Here is a 16683-nt window from a genome sequence, read left to right on the forward strand (position 1 = left end):
AGCTTTAATGGTTTAATTGAGATGCCTCGATCCTTCTCGGGTGCCACCTCGTCTGGCGCCAAACAGCATGCAGTTCTGCCACACCCCCTACTTTTACTGGTTTCTGCTGCTGCCTTCGTCCATTGAGAGAGGGAGCCACTGCTTCCCTGCACATCTCTGGATCGAGATTGGGTTAAAGTGGTTGTAAAGGCAGACGGTTTCTATGAGGGCACTCGGCCTGGGGGCAGAGCCGGATTGCTGGCAGAGGACCCCAGAAAAGGATCGGGGCTGCTCTGTTGCATAACCATTGCTCAGGGCAGATAAGTAACTTTTTTTATTTTTTTTATTTTTTTATATACATTAAAAGAAAATAAAGCTTTACCATGATGGTAAGGTACTGTAAATATTTAGGGGGTAGGAGGTGGGGGATAGGGGCTGTACGTAGAATGTTGTTGTTGTTTTTTTTTTTTTTTTTTTTTTTCCCTGAATGCGTAGAATGCTTTCAGGTGAAAAAAATAAATAAATTTGACATGCTTTTAACGCGTTTTGATATGTAACATCTTGTCCGTTTTTGCAGACTTGGTTACAGACCTGAAGGGACATGTTGTTACACAAGTAGCCATGGGAAAAGCTCACACTTGTGTGTTGACTAAGAAAGGAGAGGTATGGACTTTTGGTGTAAATAACAAGGGGCAATGTGGAAGAGAAACTGGAGCTATGAGCCAAGGAGGCAAAGGTAAGTTTTAAACAATTGTGTTCTTGTACGTTCATATTAAAAATTATATATATATATATATATATATATATATATATATATATATATATATATATATATATATATAATTTTTTATTATCTTCATTCTTTCAATTGTTTATATAAACTTCACGTGCATAGTCATGTAACTGCTCTTAATTTTTATTGACCCTCCATTTTATATTTCTAATCTGAATTATATTTAAGGATAAGTTCACATTTGGGAACATGTCACGTTCCATCCGTTTTTATAGGGTGAAACATGTAACCTGTTCCCACTCCTGCAGCCTACTCTCCATCTCCTTTACCTGTGACAAAGGGTCGGGGATCTTCTCCCCACACCAGCTGTCACAATTTTTGAAAAGCTCCACCCAAAATACTGCATGATTCATTCACCATTTCCTATGAATGAACTACAAATACCAACCCCCTTTGCGGCTGACAGCTTGTAGTTCTCAATGAAGTTCACAACTTGGCGTCCATAGAGGCCGATTTGCAGGATTCGGCCCTGGTACTATCAGTCTAAACAAGACCTTTTCAACTACAAAACAGACCTTTTCAACCACAAGGAAAAAACATGGGTTTAAGGGTATAAAGTTTTTTAGACCTAGTCCCAAGTTTTTCTCACACAGATAAAAGGGAGAATCTGTGTTGCAGCTGAAAATGTACTTAATATTTAGTTTGATTAAAAATAATGTTTTAACATGATTTTTCTTTACTCTGAAATTACTGATTTGAAGTTATAACTGCAGTATTTTGTCAATTTTTAATCCACCTGCTTGAGTACAAATTTAGAAAATATATTAAATTACCTTAAAAACAATATATCATTTGTATATTATGGTAATTAACTACTTGCCACCCAGGCCAATTCTGACACGTCTGACACTGTAAAAAAACATTTATTTTTTTTGCTAGAAAATTACTCAGAATCCACAAAAAAAAATTATATAATTTTTTGTTTGTGGGTTCTGAGTAATTTTCTAGCCAAAAAAATAAATTTGGGCTGTTACTGATTAAAATTTATGTTCGATTTAATCGATATTATTATTTTTTTTTTTTTTATCGATCGACTAATTTCGATTATAAAGCACATACAGATCCAACTACTTTTAGCTGATCTCCTTGCAACTCTGCATTAGTCAGTGGTAAATGTGGTATACACTGTATACAATCGCCCGATACTAGTTAGTTTCCACAATCCATGACTTAACTTAACAGTTCATACAAATACGTTTTAAATTCAAACTGTAGCACTGACATAAGTAATTTTTTTTCCACAGTAGCGTGACACTCTCCACCTCCGGTCTAACTAATCACTCTCACCTTATGACATGGACCCCTGTGCAAACAAGCGGTTATCAAACGGGTTAACGTGAACCATAAACTTCTCTCATGTCTCCTTAGATCTCAGCAAGGACGCCAGGTCATGGGTAGAAAGAAAAGATCTAAGTGCTCACTGCTTTATTATAAGATTACATTTTTGTGTTCAAACACAAACTAATCACATAAAGATGATAAAAGCATAGCATGTAAAGCTGACAATCGTGTTAGTTCCGTAAGGCAGCAGCGGGTGACGTCATGCATAGCTCCTCCCTGTAAGCGGTATGTTCAATCAGAACTTTGTCACCGGACTCCTCCTCCCCCCCCCCCCCCTTCCTTCCCTTCGTTAGCAGACGGAGGCACTTGGAGAAGGGGGGGAGGAGTCCAGTGTCGTCTATGTCCGTGACGACTCCAGAGTTGCGACGGAACTCCCAGAAGACCCGGAAGTTATGTGTGTGTATATATAATCTGACTACTCTGGGGATAAAATGGTGATCATTGCAACTTTTTATGTCACACGGTATTCGCGCAGAATTTTTTTTTTTTTTTTTTTTTTTTTACTTTTTTGTGAAAGATGTTACGCCGATTTAAATGGAGACCTAACATGTCATGCTTTGAAATTGCGCACACTTGTGAAATTGCGCCAAACTTCAGTACTTAAAAATATCCACAGGCGATGCTTTAAATATATTTTTTACAGGTTACATGTTTAGAGTTGGAGGTCTAGTGCTAGTTATTGCTCTCTCTCAATGTTTACGGTGATACCTCACATATTGTTTTTTTTTTTTTTTTTTTTGTATGGTGTTTGAATGCCATTTACAACAGTGCCTCACCAGCCACTGACCACACTGCATGTCCCTGATCTATAGCTATAGGCATTATGGAAATTCATCTAAAAAGTTCACAGCAGAGGCGCAGAATATACAACTCCTTTACTCATTAGTCCCCTCGCACACAGAGAAGCTGTGCACCGGGGGAAAAAGGTGCTGCAGGTGGCCTGTTGGTCTATGGCAGATTGCTCCAGTGCCCACATTTAGGGCACTGTTTTCAGGGAGGCACAGGGCTCGTAACATGGGTCCTACGCAATACATAATTCAACCCCATCCATAGGCATTCTGCCAAAGCAGCTGCCCCTTCCAGGTATGCTAAAATGCCAGGAGTTACTTGTCCTCTTAAACATGTGCAAGCCCCAGGCTTTGTGGAAGCAGAATATTGGCAGCCTTCTAGCATTTCAATGTAGATAAATTACCTGCAGTGAGGGCTTGTGTTAAAATGTTTTCTGTTAAATACATAAGGACCCCATTCACACCAAGGAGATCTGCTGCTGTGCATTTATTGCACACTAAAGAGGGATTATGATCGCAAAATGCTAATTTTTTAATGGTGACTCTAGCATTGGAAAGAAACCATTTAACCCAAGGTCTCTAAAAGAAATGCAGCAACACAATGACATTGGATGAGAAGGGGTTCTATTATCTTGAACTACATATGGTTAACTTTACTTTTGGTGGCTAGGATGTAAAACTTCCTTGCACAGTTGGTGTCAGTGGGGAGTGGTGTTAAAAACTTTTAATGTGTTTCTTGGCAAACACAATCTACAGGGTTTGGAATATCGTAGTGACATACTCGCATGTTGAACTGGATGTATTGGTGTCTTTATTCAACCTTACCAACTATGTAGGGATATCTGAAATACAAATGTATCCATGTATGCAAAAACTTAATATTTAACAATATAAAAGGAAGTTATTTACACTATGATTAAAATAATCCCTTGAATATTTGCTTATAAACAGCCACTAGCTTCAAGGGTGAAGTCTTTAGATTAGATACTAACTTGTATTTGTTTCCTCTGATCTTTTCTATACGGCAGGATTTGGAGTTGAAAACATGGCAACCGCCATGGATGAAGACTTGGAGGAAGAGCTAGATGAGAAGGATGAGAAATCGTTGATGTGCCCCCCTCGAATGCACAAGTGGAAATTGGAACATTGCATGGTCTGTACTGTCTGCGGAGACTGCACCGGATATGGCGCTAGCTGTGTTAGCAGTGGACGGCCAGACCGTGTTCCAGGAGGGTATGGACCCACACAAGTTTAGTGTTTACTGAAAAGGCCTTAATTCCATCCTTTGCCCTAGTATACACAGACCTCTTTTGTATGCACGTTCTATGAGCAGCGACAAAACCTTTAAAGTTAAAGAATATCAACAAGCCGCCTGTTAAAGTGACCTATGTCCCTTTTCCCGTGTTCCATCCTCCTGTCACTGCTTAATCTTATACTGACATAGTGATCAGAGGATGCTTCAACCTACGTGACAGTTTATACCTAATCCTTGCTAAACGATTGGTTAACCACCCTTTTTGAAATTCAAAAAAAATATTTATTTTTTTTGCTAGGAAATGACTTGGCAATTAGAAATTGGCAGGATTCAACAACATACTGCAGAGGAGTGAAGAGGGTCTGAATGTCTTGTAGAAGCACAGGGAATGTACATGTAGCAATAACCTAAGACTCAAAAGTGTGTCCTGTGCCTATTGATACTTTCAGTTGCCTGGTTTTCTTTCTTGCATCCTTTTGTATTTCTCAAATTCCTGCTGTGTTTTTGTTGCAGAGTTTGTGGCTGTGGTTCTGGAGAGTCGGGCTGTGCAGTGTGTGGATGTTGCAAAGCTTGTGCCCGAGAACTGGATGGACACGAAGCACGGCAAAGAGGAATTCTTGATGCAGTGAAGGAGATGATACCTTTGGACTTGCTCCTGGGTAAAGGTATGAAGTCGTCGTCTCCCCCCCCCCCCCCCCCCCCTTCTCATTTCTCTATCCCTTGATTTGGGTTTTCACTAGGTTTAGGCTTTAACCACTTGACCACTGGGCACTTAAACACCCTTAATAACCAGATTAATTTTCAGCTTTCGGTGCGCTCACATTTTGTCATGCGACACCATATGAAATTGTTGGCCTTTTTTTCACACATAGAGCTTTCTTTTGGTGTTTAATCACCGCCTTGGTTTTTGATGATTTTTTTTTTTTTTTGTGCTATAAAAGAAAAAAAAGACCGAATAATTCTGTAAAAAAAAATAAAAAGTGTTTTTCTTCGTTTGTTATAAAATTTAGCAGATAAGTAATTTTTCTTCATACATTTTGGCCAAAATTTATACTACTACTTATCTTTTGTAAAAATAAGTACAAATTGGTGAATATTTGTTTTTTGTGAAAGTTAGTCCACAAGCTATGGCACCAATATCTTAAAATTGATCACACCTGAAATACTGATGGCCGATCTAATTTCTTGAGACCCTAACATGCCAAAAAAGTACAAATACTCCCCAAATGACCCCTTTTTGGAAAGTAGACATTCCAAGGTATTTAGTAAGAGGCATGGTGAGTTTTTTGAAGTTGTCATTTTTTCCTACAATTCTTTGCAAAATCAAGATTTTTTTTTTTTTTATTTAAATTTTTTTTCACAAAATTGTCATATCAGGTTATTTCTCACACACAGCATATGCATACCACAAATTACACCCCAAAACACATTCTATTACTCCCGAGTAGACATGTGCAGAGTAAGATATTTCGTTTCGGAATTTCGTTTTCGTCCGAAAACTTAATTTATTTAGTTACTCCCGAAATTCGTTTTTATTTCGTTTTTCGTTCAAAAATTGCATTCGTCCGAAAATCCACATGAATTACGGTCGAATCTCTCTTTGAAGGCTTATGGTGTCTGTCGAATGTATAAAGAAGATTCGACTGAGCTAGTATATAGCATACTTTAGAACCCTATTAAAGTCTATGGGACTCCAACGTTCAAAATCTAAAGTGCTAATTTTAAAGGCTAATTTGCAAGTTACTGTCCTAAAAAGTTTGGGGACCCGGGTCCTGCCCCAGGGGACATGTATCAATGCAAAAAAAAGTTTTAAAAACTGACGTTTTTTCGGGAGCAGTGATTTTAATAATGATTAAAGTGAAACAATAAAAGTGTAATATTCCTTTAAATTTCGTAGGGGGGGGGGGGTTGTCTATAGTATGCCTGTGAAGGGGCTCATGTTTCTGGTGCTTAGAACTGTCCCTGCACAAAGTGTCATTTATGCAGGAAAAAAAGTCCTTTAAAATCACTCGTAGCTATTATGAATTGTCGGCTCCCGTAATACAGAGAACACTCATTGAAAGTCATTGATAAAAAAATAAATAAATAAATAAAAAAGCGTGGGGGTCCCCCAAATTCAATTACCAGGCCCTTCAAATCTGGTATGGATATTAAGGGGAACCCTGCCTCAAATTTAAGAAAAAATTGACGTGGGGTTCCCCCTAAAAATCCATACCAGACCCTTTATCCGAGCACGCAACCTGGCAGGCCGCAGGAAAAGAGGGGGGGGCCCCCTCTTTTAACAAGGGGACCCCCAGATCCCGGCCCCCCCCCTGTTTGAAATGGTAAGGGGGTACAAAAGTACCCCTACCATTTCACAAGGAAAGTGTAAAAAGTGGTTAAATAAAACAAACACACTTTTGAAAAATTCCTTTATTAAAAATAAAAAAATAAAAAAAAGATTCCAGCGGCGGTAATCCACTCTTGCTATCCAGCGACGGACGGTCATCTCTCCAGCGATGGCTCATCTCATTCAGCACAGCGAATCCATCCTTCTTCTGTCTCCGTGGAGGAGACACTGCAGGCATTCCGGCGGCTTGACGTTTCTTATATACGGAGGGCGGGGCCACCCGTCACCTGACCCCGCCCCCTCTGACGCAAGGGGAAACCCTGGATTCCCCGTGATGTATGGGTGACCCCGCCCCCCTCTGATGTAACGGAAACCTGTCTGTGTTACATCAGAGGGGTGCGGGGTCACCCATACGTCACAGGGAACCTCGGGTTTCCCCTTGCGTCAGAGGGGGACGGGGTCAGGTGACGGGTGGCCCCGCCCTCCGTATATAAGAAACGTCAAGCCGCCGGAATGCCTGCAGTGTCTCCTCCACGGAGACAGAAGGATGGATTCGCTGCGCTGGATGAGATGAGCCATCGCTGGAGAGATGACCGTCCGTCGCTGAATAGCAAGAGTGGATTACCGCCGCTGGAATCTTCTTTTTTTTTTTTTTTTTTTTTTTTTTTAATAAAGGAATTTTTCAAAAGTGTGTTTGTTTTATTTAACCATTTTTTTACACTTTCTTTGTGAAATGGTAGGGGTACTTTTGTACCCCCTTACCATTTCAAACGGGGGGCCAGGATCTGGGGGTCCCCTTGTTAAAGGGGGCTTCCAGATTCTGATAAGCCCCCCGCCCGCAGACCTCCACAACCACCGGCCACGGTTGTGGGGATGAGGCCCTTGTCCTCATCAACATGGGGACAAGGTGCTTTGAGGGGTCACAGACCCCCAAAGCATCCTCCCAGTGTTGAGGGCATGTGGCCTGGTACGGTTCAGGAGGGAGGGGGGGGGGTGCTCTCTCGTCCCCCCCCCCTCTTTTCCTGCGGCCTGCCAGGTTGCGTGCTCGGATAAAGGGTCTGGTATGGATTTTTAGGGGGAACCCCACGTCAATTTTTTTAAATTTGACACGGGGTTCCCCTTAATATCCATACCAGACCTGAAGGGCCTGGTAATTGAATTTGGGGGACCCCCACGCTTTTTTTTTTTTTTTTTTTTATTTATTTATCAATGACTTTCAATGAGTGTTCTCTGTATTACGGAGCCGACAATTCATAATAGCTGCGAGTGATTTTAAAGGACTTTTTTTCCTGCATAAATGACACTTTGTGCAGGGACAGTTCTAAGCACCAGAAACATGAGCCCCTTCACAGGCATACTATGACAACCCCCCAGCTACAAAATTTAAAGGAATATTACACTTTATTGTTTCACTTTAATCATTATTAAAATAACTGCTCCCGAAAAAACTGCCGTTTTTAAAACTTTTTTTTTGCATTGATACATGTCCCCTGGTGCAGGACCCGGGTCCCCAAACACTTTTTAGGACAGTAACTTGCAGAATCTTTTCTCTCTGTCAAATCTTTTTTCTCTGTCGAATATTTTCTCTATATAATCTTGGACTAATAGAGGTAAGGTTAGGCACATTCGACCACAGGTTCTATAGACAGATTGTTATCGTCAGTCATGTCGAATCTCCTATTCTATATCGAACTGTTGTAACAATGAAAACGAAAATAAAGCATTTATTTATGTTGGATCTTTCGTTTTTCGGATTTTGTGCTTTCGTTATAGTTTGTCAAAACGAAAATAGCTGAAATTCGGACGAAAATGCATTCGGACGAAAACGTATGCACATGTCTACTCCCGAGTATGGCAATACCACATGTGAGACTTTTACACAGCGTGGCCACAGGGAGCACCATCAGGCGTTCTGGAGCACCCAGGACAATTCTGACATTTCTCTCCTAAATGTAAAAATCATCATGTATTTGCTAGAAAATTACATAGAGCCCCAAAACCATTATATATGTTTTTTTTTTTTTTTTTAGCAAAGAATCTAGAGAATACAATGGTGGTCGTTGAAACTTTTTATCACATGTGGTATTTGCGCAACAATTTTTCAAACGTGTTTTTTGGAAAAGTTTTGTGCTTAAAAAAACAAAAAAAAACAGTAAAGTTAGCCCAGAGTTTTTGCATTTTGAAAGATGAAGTTACGCTCAGTAAATGGATACCTAACATGTCAGCCTTCAAAATTGCACACGCTTGTGGAATGGCGCCAAACGTCTCTACTTAAAAATCCCCATAGGCGACGCTTTCAGTTTTTTTTACTGGTTACATGTTTTGAGTTAGAGGAGGTCTAGGGTCAAAATTATTGCTCTCGCTCTGACGTTCACAGCGATACCTCAGTTTTCATATGTGGACGGGACTTGCAAATGTGTTTGCTTCTGCATGCAAGCACATGGGGATGGGGCGCTTTAAAATTATTATTTATAATTTTTTTTGATCACTTTTATTCCTATTACAAGGAATGTAAACATGCTTTGTAATAGGAATATGGCATGAAAGGTCCTCTTTACAGTGAGATGTGGGGTCAATAAGACCCTGCATCTCACCCCTAGGCTGGGAAGCCTGAAATAAAAAAAAGGCAGGGTATGATGGGGTTAATTTTCGGTGAGCAGCACTATGGGCACTGCAGATGCAGCCCACAGCGCTGCTGACACCTATCTCTTCCCCCTCCGCTGTACCGATTGGTACAGAGAGGGTAGGGAGGAACCGGTGTCATAACATGACGCCGGTTTGTTTACAAGTGATCGTTTCGTCATTTGACGGAGCGATCACGTGGTAAACGGCCACGATGAGCGTGATCCGTGATACAGGACTCGGCGGGGCGCGCGAGAGCGGAATTCTGGGAGGACGTCATATGATGGCCTCTCAGTTAAACAACTGCCCCATAGCTGTCATTTGGCTGTGGGCCAGTTAAGTGGTTAAAGTGTACGTGTGGGCAAAATATAGCTAAGAAACATGTTTGTCTAAGCTCTTGTGCAAATGCAATTTGTCCATTTTTTATATTTACAAATTACTAAATGTACAGTAAAATACTGGATTGAACCACTAAGCATGCACCAGATTAACGTTCAGCAGTACTGACAGACTAAAATCTGCAATTTCAGATAATCTGCAAATGTATTGCTAGGTTTACATGGGATGTTGAACCAGTCAATTGCAAGAGGATTTGCAGCCCATAACCCCCCCCAACCCCCCTCTACTTTTTTATTTTATTTTTGTTTTAATGGGGGTTGTTTAGTTCTGAAGAGAAGTGGGTTAACTTGTTGGGTTTAACTTTTGGGGTTTTTGTCATCTTGAAACTTTCAGCTGTGCCAGTGCCAGGAGTTAACATTGATGAACAGCTTCAGTTGCGTCAGGATGACAAGAGACAGAGGGCGGTCGTCAGGAGACACAGGATAGATGAAGGAAGAGGTAAACTTGCCTATCGAAGTTGTTTGTGCTATACTTTTTCAGTTGAAATAAGCCTTGTATATATTATATATATTCTCTATCACCTTACTTTAAGACAGCTGTCATTGTAACTTCCTATCTAAATTGTATAAATAGTTTAAGCTTCATGTCCATATTTGTCTCTAAAACTAAACAGAAGCTGTATTTTTTTACTGTCATTTTATTTTTTATTTCTCCTTTTTTAGGCAATAATAATAGACCTAATGGAAATATAGGTATGGCGACTATCCCGATAACTGGTAATTGTAATGAATGTATACTGTGAGCCTGTAGGTAAACACTTGCACTTCTTACAAACATCAGGAGCTTTGTGAATCACATGGTGTTGGTTTCAGATTAGTATGGATTGCTAAAGGTATCTTATTTAAATTTACATTGTTGTAAGCATTTCTCTGCCATCAGATGTCAGTCCTATTTTTTTTTTTTTTTCCTCCCTCTATTTCTGTGTGTATATTTTAGTGAGTAGTTACTGGAGCTTCAAATCTGATACAGCCGCTACTGAATACTGCTAAATGAAGGACTGGTGTCCTAGTCACGATTAATTGCAGCACATATCACATAAGTCTGCAGCGTGATTTCTGTGAAGCTATAAATGGTCACCCCTGAGAAAAATATAAACTCAGGATGGTGATATAAACCATTTACTAACTTTTTATTTATTTATTTTTTTATTTTACCTAAATGTTAGCGAGCTCTGGTGACATACCATTATGGCAAAAAGCCATGTGTTTTTTTTATTTTATTTTTCTCGGCTTGTTGCACAGGGAGTAGCTGTCTGGAAAAGCTGATCTCTATTTTGCAAAGTTATCTAAAGCCTAGGCTAATGAAAAAAAAAAAAAAAATCTCCCAGCAACTTAAAAGTAGAATAGCAGCCCAGCTTGTCCTCATACTTGTGGCTAGCTGTCATTCAAGCCACCGTATATCCTGTGAATGCAGGGTATTATGGGAGGGCCTCAACACAGTGCCATTTGTTTATTGGGGGGTAATGCAAAGAGGACTGCCCACGGCCAGAGAAGAGGCATGCTATGTGACTGGCCTGAAGACATCTGGACATGTAAAAAGTAAAATAAAATGCAGTAAAACCTGGGTGCCTCCAGGGTACAGGTCACTGAAAGGCAGTTGTGAAGATAGCGGGAGTCTGCCGGGAGTCCGCGTTATTTTTTATTTTTATTTTTTTAAAGCCAGCAGCTACAAATACTGCAGCTGCTGACTTTTAAAATAGTGACACTTACCTGTCCAGTGCGCCCGCGATGTCGGCACCCGAAGCCGATCTCTCGATCGTCTCTCGGGTGCTGCCGCCGCCATCTTGGGTATGGGAATCAGGAAGTGGAGCCTTTCGGCTTCATTTCCCGGTTCCCTACTGCGCATGCGCGAGTCACGCTGCGCAATAAGGATGGACCCGCTGCCTCTGGGATCTGTGTGTTTCCCAGCAGGCAGCAGGGGACTTTCGGAAAGGGGCGTAATCTACGCCCCTTTCCGCAGAGAGCTATCCCGGAAGTGGGTGCAGATGCCTGTACTGTACAGGTACCTGCACCCCCCTCCCCCCTGAAAGGTGCCAATTGTGGCGCCGGAGGGGGGGAGGATTCCAATGAGCGGAAGGTCCACTTTAGGGTGGACCTCCGCTTTAAAGTAAATCCTCACCTTGTAAAACAACCCATTCAGTTTAAAATAGAAATGAAAGGCAAAAGGTGTGTGTGTTTTTTTTTTTTTTAAATCTTATCACATTACCTCTGTTCTCAGTTGCATAAAAGCAGGGGAGGAGAAACGGCACATGGATCTTTCGAGTGAAAGGCTTTGTGCAGGGGTGGGGTGTCAAGACTAGTCTCATCATTTGCACAACGACATACAGAGTTCCCAGTATGGCTAGAGAGTGGACCACGGTGTGTTATCCTGCTTAGACCCCTTTCACATGGAGGCAGTTTTCAGGCTTTTTAGTGCTAGAAATGGCTCCTGAAAACTGCCTCCCATTCATTTGCATGAGTGCTTTCACACTGGGGCAGTGCGCTTGAGGGATGTTAGAAAATCCCACAAGCAGCATCTTTGCGGTGAGTTTGGAGCGCTCCAAAAACGCTCCTGGATGGGCAGCGCAAAATGGTTGTTTTTTTGCATTTTATTAAGGTTGTGTATGTAAACTTAAACTGCCCCACTAGTGCCCGAAAAGCACCGCTAAAGCGCTGCAAAAAATGACCGGTGTGAGGTCAGTTTTTAATAGGAAAGCAGTGTGACTGTCAGGAACACCAGGGGTTTCACAAAAAAAAGCAATCCAAAGAGAACAGGATAGCTTTTTCATACTAGTACATGGTAAAACAGACACGTATCAGGAATATGAATTGTTCAAATCTTCTTTAATACACTGCATAGTAACCTACAGTATCTCCAGACAATTCCTTATTCTTAGCTTTGGATAGAATGGGCTATAGTAAAACTAAGGTCTATGACCACATTGGGAGAGTTTTCCCTCCCTGCCCCTGTGACATCCATAAAAGTGGAGTGTGGGGTTGTCATTAGGACAGGAAGCCACAGATAGTGTATAAACCCCTTTCCTCACTCTGAGAACTTTTGCATCAATTCCTTTTTAGCTTGACAGATTTCAATAAAAACCTAAGGCTCCAAAATGTCAGAATTCTAGCCAAAATAGTTAACATTTTAAGTGGTTCTAAAGCCTGAACATTTTTTTTAAACCTTACTGCATTCCCTGTATTAAGGTAAAAAGTTTAGGCATCAGTATCACCTCCCCCCCCCCCCTCTCCAAATGGCTACCTGAGTCCTATGCCCCCTATACTTATCCACACCATGCCTGTCTGCAGCTGCTCCGTCTTCTCTTCCTGCTTTCATAGGGCAGACTGTGGCTTCCACGGTTTCAGTCAAAACCTGTAATTTGACTCAGGGCTTGAGCCCAAACTGTCTATGGACGTAAGCGTGGTTTGGGATCGAGCCCACATGTATGCCTCCATAGGAATCTGCTTGCTATGGAAGCACTTTCCAAAAAGGAGGAGCCAGGCCCCTCCTCTGAGGGACCTAAAGAGATTTGGGGTCCCCATTTCATTTTAAAAGGCTGAAACTGGCTACCTTACAGTGTTCAGGCACAATTACTGAAGGTTGTCTGGAGGCAGCTTGGTTCCAAAATATGTAAAAATGCTTGCAAAAGAGTTGTTCATAACAGTTATCTAGGAGTTTTGTTCTACTAACTTCCCTTTTTAGGTAGGTGTTTTTACATAAACATGCACAGTACAAAAATGGTTCCATGAAGTGCAAAAACACTATTACATGTGCTCTGGAACATAGTTGAGGTAGCATGTAACATGTTTCGTTACAGTGTTGTGTTGTCCATAACAAGCAATACATTTAGAAAAAGGTGTGCTTCTGCACCCAAACTAAATTGATGCCCTTTTTTTTCCCCCCAAAAATAGAGCTTTCTTTTGGTATCTGATCACCTCTACGTTTTTTTTTTTTTTTTGCACTATAAACAAAAAAGCATAAATTTTGAAAAAAAATTTTTTTGCTATAATATCCCCCAAAAATATATAACTATTTTTTTTTTTCCCCCTCAGTTAACAAAGATATTTTTGGTAAAAAAAAATTGCAATAAGCGAATATTGATTTGTGCAAAAGTTATAGCGTCTATAAAATAGGGGATCGTTTTTATGGCATTTTTATTTATTTTTTACTAGTAATGGTGACTATCTGCGATTTTTAGGAGTACTGTGACTTTATGGCGGACACATCAGACAATTTTGACACGTTTTTGGGACCATTGGCATTTTTACAGTAATCGGTGCTATAAAAATGCATTAATTACTGTAAAAATGTCACTGGCAGGGAATGGGTTAATATGTTCCCTAGTGTGTTCTCTAACTGAAGGGGAGAGAAGTTGATGTTCATACACTCCTCTGAGAACCGGAAACGCTGCTTATACACACAGATCCTGGTTCTCCGTGTGCCCCGAGCTATCACGGGAGCCTGGTAGTGATCCCGACCATTGGGCACTCATCAGCTCCATGCGCAAGCAGGGGGAGTGTGCGTGCCCCTAGTGGCCACAGGGCGAAGCGACGTTGCATAATGTCGTTTCAGTACCACTGCAGCAGCTGGTTGGCAAGTGGTTAATCACACAGGCACCGAACAGGAAAAAAAAACTCCATGCCATATTGTCATGGTTGGGCTTTATAACCAATAGGGCTGAAACTAACGATTATTTTCATAATCTATTGGCCGATTTTATTGTTTCGATTAATCGGTTAATAACCTTAAAAAAAAAAGTGTGGTGTATAATTTAGTTAATATGTAAAGTTAATATGTAAAGTAAAAAAGGTAATTTATTCTTAAATATCTCTATATGCAGTGGTGAATATAAATAACCAACTATATGGTTTTGGAGCAAAATATCGAATTTACTCTGAGAATAACAGATGATATATACTGTATATATTAGAGGGGATATATACCATATATACTATTAGAGGAGAGAGATACTGTTTATACTATTGAAGATATATTGTATATACCATTAGAGGGGGGATATAGTGTATATACCATTAGAGGGTCAATCTGATAAATATCAGACTCATTAACTTTAACCCCATTATGTTACTGGCCGATTAATCGATTATGAAAATAGTAATCTATTAATTTCATAATCGATTAGTTTCAGCCCTAATAACCAATGACCTTACCACTAAACTACTGTGCTGCCCCTATTTTATTCTTAAAACCATAGTTGATGTTACTAAACCCACAACAGTAAAATCAGTCTGTATATGTAGTAAAGCATGCTTGTTATACTTTGACACCTAAGGAGTTAATCCTTCGCATTGTGTAGTCTTTGATTTTGTCTTCTATGATACTCCCCTTCCAGAGCCCCTAATTCATTTACTGATGGTGCAGAGCCTTTGGAGTCATTCTGCACATGCTCAGTTTGGTGTGTATTGCTAGAGCGTGTTTTTTTTTTTTTTTTTTTTTTTTTTTTCTTGGGTCAGTGCATGTCCTCTGCACAGGACCAATCAGCACTGTCCAGGGTGTCCGGGGGTCCTGCAATCTCATAGGATAGTCAGGAGAAAGAGAACGCCTACAAACTTTAACCAGACATTGATAGAAGTCACAAGACTGCTATATACTGCCAATGAGAATTTAGCAGTTTATATTTACCCAAAAAAAAATGCTTTTCCATGTTGTGTATGGTGGGAGATCAGATATAGTGACTACAGGGCCCCCTGGGCTTAGTTACACTTAAAACAGTTGAGGGAATTTTCTTCTAGCTACTTTATTATCCAACAGCTACAGATTCCTCTAAGGCAATGGTTTACAAACTGTTCAAAGTGCTAGTTTACTGTCCTTTTAGACTATAGGGGGCCCGAATTGTAGCCAGCGGGCGTAGAAAGTTTCCCAGGCCCAACTTTGATTATAATAAACATGTTCTCGTGGTTCGTGATCAGGAGGAGGAATAGTACCCCATTGTTCAAGCTAGTGGAAAGAATGGTGCCTCATTTGTCAGTGGCAGGAATCATGCCCCGCTGTTGGTGTCATTGTGAGAAACGGTGCCTCATATTTGGAGGAATAGTGCCACATCCAGCCGTCAGGCTGTGGTTTGGAGGTCACTGCTCTAAGGCTCCTTTCACACAGAGCAGGGGATATGTGAGCAGATCCCCTGGTAAATTGTATCTGAACGGGACAGATGTCTGTTATTTTAACATATGTGCATGTTCAGTTTTATGCCTAGCAGGCACGGGCAGCTGGATGTAAATGGACTCGGTTGTCTGTTTACATCAGGCTACCTCCGATCTGTCACGGTTTAGGTCTGGGGAAAATTGCAAAAGGACACAGTCCTTTCCCTTTTTTATTTTTTTTTGTGTTCCTCTTCCTGACCTGAACAGTCTCCGGTAGGCAGGTGTAAACGGACACAAGTCTATCTGCCTGTCCATAGAGCTGCAGGGACCTTCCAATCAGGTCTCCCTGAAAAACTGACAGGCAAATCTGATTGTAATGCCTGTGTGAAAGGGTCCTAAAGATTAAATTGCACCTCAGTTCAGACTATGCATGCTAAAATATTTACTTATTCTAAATGGCGTAAAAGCAATTGAAAACGTACTCTATTAATTTCTGTTGCTATAGGCTATAGAGCATTTGGCAGCCTACCAGCCATCTAATGTAAAAAGTATGTGTTTCTAAGCTTCCTGAAATCTTGGAAGTCTGTTGCTTTTGATGATAATTAATTGGTTATGTCACAGTAAATGTAGCTAAATTAGTCAATGAAAGCTTATTGTAAAGTTTTTAATGCTTGTTAATAAGTAAAGACTTTAATGCTCATAGTCTGCGAATAGGTGCACTTTTAATGTAAACCTAATGCTCCTGTATAAGTCTATCAAATAAAGTTACTACCTGATGCACAAGCCTCCTAAACTAAAAAACTTAATTCACCTTCTCTGAGCAAAATGCTTCTTTATTTAAAGTGATACTAAAGTCTTATGTTTTTTTGTGAAGCATAACAAACATGTTATACTTGCCTGCTCTGTGCATTGGTTTTTCAGAGCAACCCAGATCCTCCTCCTCAAGTCCCTCTTTGGCTCTCCTGGTCCCTCCCTCCTGTTGAGTGCCCCCACAGCAAGCCGCTTACTATGGGGGGCACCCAAGCTGAGCCATAGCTTCCTGTATTCATTCAGACACAGCTGTAGCCCACCCTGCCCCTTCTCTCTCCTCATTGACCATG

At 40.7% G+C, this 16683-nt stretch overlaps 1 protein-coding gene across 16 annotated transcripts in view; it reads left to right on the top strand.

Annotated features, from left to right (window-relative positions):
• The window catches only part of MYCBP2 (MYC binding protein 2), a 399577-nt gene that overhangs the window by 142270 nt on the left and 240624 nt on the right, over positions 1–16683 (top strand). For 15 of the 16 annotated variants that reach the window (XM_077483080.1, XM_077483077.1, XM_077483078.1 and 12 more), the window contains exons 14-18: positions 557–715; positions 3930–4134; positions 4670–4821; positions 9840–9944; positions 10169–10198. In XM_077483080.1, coding sequence (XP_077339206.1) covers positions 557–715; positions 3930–4134; positions 4670–4821; positions 9840–9944; positions 10169–10198 — 651 coding nt within the window. The remainder of the gene's footprint in view (positions 1–556; positions 716–3929; positions 4135–4669; positions 4822–9839; positions 9945–10168; positions 10199–16683) is intronic. The other variant, XM_077483086.1, reaches the window with a different exon arrangement.

The sequence above is a fragment of the Lithobates pipiens genome, unplaced genomic scaffold, assembly GCF_037356315.1.
Source record: "Lithobates pipiens isolate NorthernLeopardFrog02 unplaced genomic scaffold, aLitPip1_a1.2 Scaffold_16, whole genome shotgun sequence".
NCBI lineage: Eukaryota > Metazoa > Chordata > Amphibia > Anura > Ranidae > Lithobates > Lithobates pipiens.